This window comes from Pteropus vampyrus, unplaced genomic scaffold (assembly GCF_000151845.1).
Source record: "Pteropus vampyrus isolate Shadow unplaced genomic scaffold, Pvam_2.0 Scaffold197, whole genome shotgun sequence".
Classification (NCBI taxonomy): Eukaryota; Metazoa; Chordata; class Mammalia; order Chiroptera; family Pteropodidae; genus Pteropus; species Pteropus vampyrus.
In genome coordinates this window covers 2,530,265-2,532,980 of record NW_011888978.1, presented here as the reverse complement: position 1 = coordinate 2,532,980, position 2,716 = coordinate 2,530,265, and the positions used below count along the sequence as shown (strand labels likewise).

Here is a 2,716-nt window from a genome sequence, read left to right as displayed (position 1 = left end):
TCACAGGGACACCATCCCTTGAACCTTGAGGGCTGGTAAGGAGTGGGAACGAGGTCCAGCCCTGCCGGTTCTCAGATGCCCCGTGGGGTGCAGGCTTCATTCTGAAGGCACTAGGGAACCATAGAGAATGCACCCATGGACCTAGAAGACGGGCCAGAGGTGGGGAGGCACTCTCTCTTGCAGACTGTTAAAGTATCTAGGCAGGACATGATATGAATATGTTATGACTTAATTTATCAGGAACTAATTTATCATTTGGAATTAAATTCCTTTAAATTATATAATTATGTAATACCAGTGGTCCCTATTAAATTTAGAACCCCTTTTTAAAATCTGATTTTATGATACTACTATCTTAAATGAATGCAGAAGACAGTGTAAAGAAGCAATAAAGCTTTCTTTTTCTAAATTGTCTATAACTAATGGCTCTAAAACTGCAGGACAATCTTTGGGATGTATTGAGAGCATTACATGTCACAAAGTCTGGAGAAGCCGCAGATCTCAATCTATAAAAATTTGGGGAAGACATTCGCCAAGAAATTTAGATGACCATGGTACTTTCTCACTGTCATTATTATAAAGACCAAAACTATGTCTCTGATTTGCTTTAAAAATGATAAAAGATTGTCCAAAATATTCAAGGTGCTCAGAGCACCTTCTTCAAAGACACAGACTTTGTCCCCCAACTTGGAGAAATCAGAGTAGGATCCAAACAAGTCAACACTACTAGAAAACAAGGTCTCTTATTGATGAAGAAATATTTAGTGCCTGTATTGAGTCAGGTTAACAGACTAAATAGGTATATGTGGGCTGGACTCAGGCTGACTTAATAAGTCATTCATGAGTTCATTAATCTAAGTTAGCGAGAAACCGGTTAAGGTAAAATATTACCCCATTGTATTCTAATTAATGTGTTTGAGACAGTGCTCTTAAATGGTCTTATTTATATAGTCTCAGTGCTTTCTTTATATTAACAAGTTAACATGTAGGGGCGGAAAGGCGTGTGTTTTCTCAAAACTATCAGAACTGGACCTGTTGCCGTCTGGAGTCTGGCTGAGAATCGTAGGTCTTGAGTGAGTGACTTACAAAAGTGAACTGCTTATTATGCTGCACACTCATTGTGAATTTGGTTCGCATGCTGTAGTTTATAAGAATGAGCAGATAATTAGGTTTTGGAGGCAGGATGCCACTAAAATCATGGAATAATATCTTATATACAGCTGCAGAAGTTGCAAACCAGAAGGAAGTATCATAAAGCACTTTACCGAAGACTCCCTTCTGGGCTGGTGGCTGACCCGGGTCGGGTGGGGCAGGGACAGGAGACCTGAGTTAGGGGCCCTTGCTCTTTCAGCTACAGGAATCACCCAAGGCTTTGCCTTCTGAAGATCACTGTTTCCTTTATAATGGAGCTACCTTTTGCAGGTGGGAGATTTGAAACGTGGCCTCAGAGGTGCCAACGCTTTAAGTGGCCCACAAAGTCGAGCAAACCCAAGGCCAGTCAGCTGAATGCCCCCCAAAGCTGGAGAACACCTGAGCTAGGTGAAAGAGGCCCATCCACATCAGAGATGGGATCAGAGGCAGATGGAGACCCCAGTTCCTGCCAAGGCCTAACAGGGACTCAGCCTCTGTGATGCCAGCCCCATGTGGGGACTCACTGCTCAGGGGGTGGCACCACAGAAGCGAGCTGGGATGCTCATGCCAGCCTGTTGGTCCCTGCTCTAAGCCTTGGGAGCATCTTCCTGTGGCCAAAGAGTTCATCACATGAGACCTCAACAGGACACTTTGCCTCAGGGAGAGGGCTAAATGTGGGGACCGATCCTGAGTGCCCAGACGACACCTGGCCCCATCCTGGGTGTCGAGGCTATGGCCAACCCATTCCCTCTTGTCCCTGCAGGAGAGGCAGCCCCCTGCTCATTGGAGTGCGGAGCGAACACAAGCTCTCCACAGAACAGATCCCCATCCTGTATAGGACGCGTAAGTCCCTCCTGGAGGACCGCTCTGCCTGGTTGCAGGCAGCCCCGCCCCCGCCCTCGCTCCCCCGCCCCGGAAGCACCATGCCCTCGCTGTGCCTGGCAGCCCGCACATGGCGCCAGGCCCAAAAGGTTCTCAGGCCACTGAGACCTGGCTCCATTTTTGCCAAAACTTTTTTATTATGGATATTTTTGAAGGTATACCCTAATCGAGGGAACGGCACGTGGCTCTGTTATATTCAGGCACTCATACCCGGATTCCAGTGTTGGTTTGGTCTGTTTTGTTTGTGACCCTTTAAATGCTCTTGCACTGTCACTGTGCTATTTGGGGATCTTTCAAATGATTTGGCTGACACAGCCAGAACTAAAAATTGCAAATTTCTCCTACACATGTTCAAAGGGAAATGGGCTCCATGCTTCATGTTATTCAAACAAAAGAGTTTAACAGGATTTGCGACCTTCTCCTTCATTTGCTAGGCAGTATTGAGAATGCCAAGAACATCTGTAAATCAAGGACAAAGAGGCTGGACAGCTCAACCTGCCTTCATGCTGTGGGTGATAAAGCAGTGGAATTCTTCTTCGCTTCCGATGCAAGGTAACTTTGTTCCCTTCCTTTCTGAGGACTGTGTGATCAAGGATGACCGGCTGCACCTGCCTTTTCTTTCTCTGGGCTCAGTGGGGCAGGGATGATGGCAGATTTTAGTTCTCGGTGGCCTTCCTCCCAGAATCCTGGCATAGTAAGCACC

The 2,716-nt window shown here is 46.5% G+C and overlaps 1 protein-coding gene across 1 annotated transcript in view; it reads left to right on the top strand.

Moving 5' to 3' along the window:
- The window catches only part of GFPT2 (glutamine-fructose-6-phosphate transaminase 2), a 44,501-nt gene that overhangs the window by 24,191 nt on the left and 17,594 nt on the right, over positions 1-2,716 (top strand). Inside the window, exons 9-10 of the mRNA XM_011371987.2 lie at positions 1,895-1,974; positions 2,448-2,565. Coding sequence (XP_011370289.1) covers positions 1,895-1,974; positions 2,448-2,565 — 198 coding nt within the window. The remainder of the gene's footprint in view (positions 1-1,894; positions 1,975-2,447; positions 2,566-2,716) is intronic.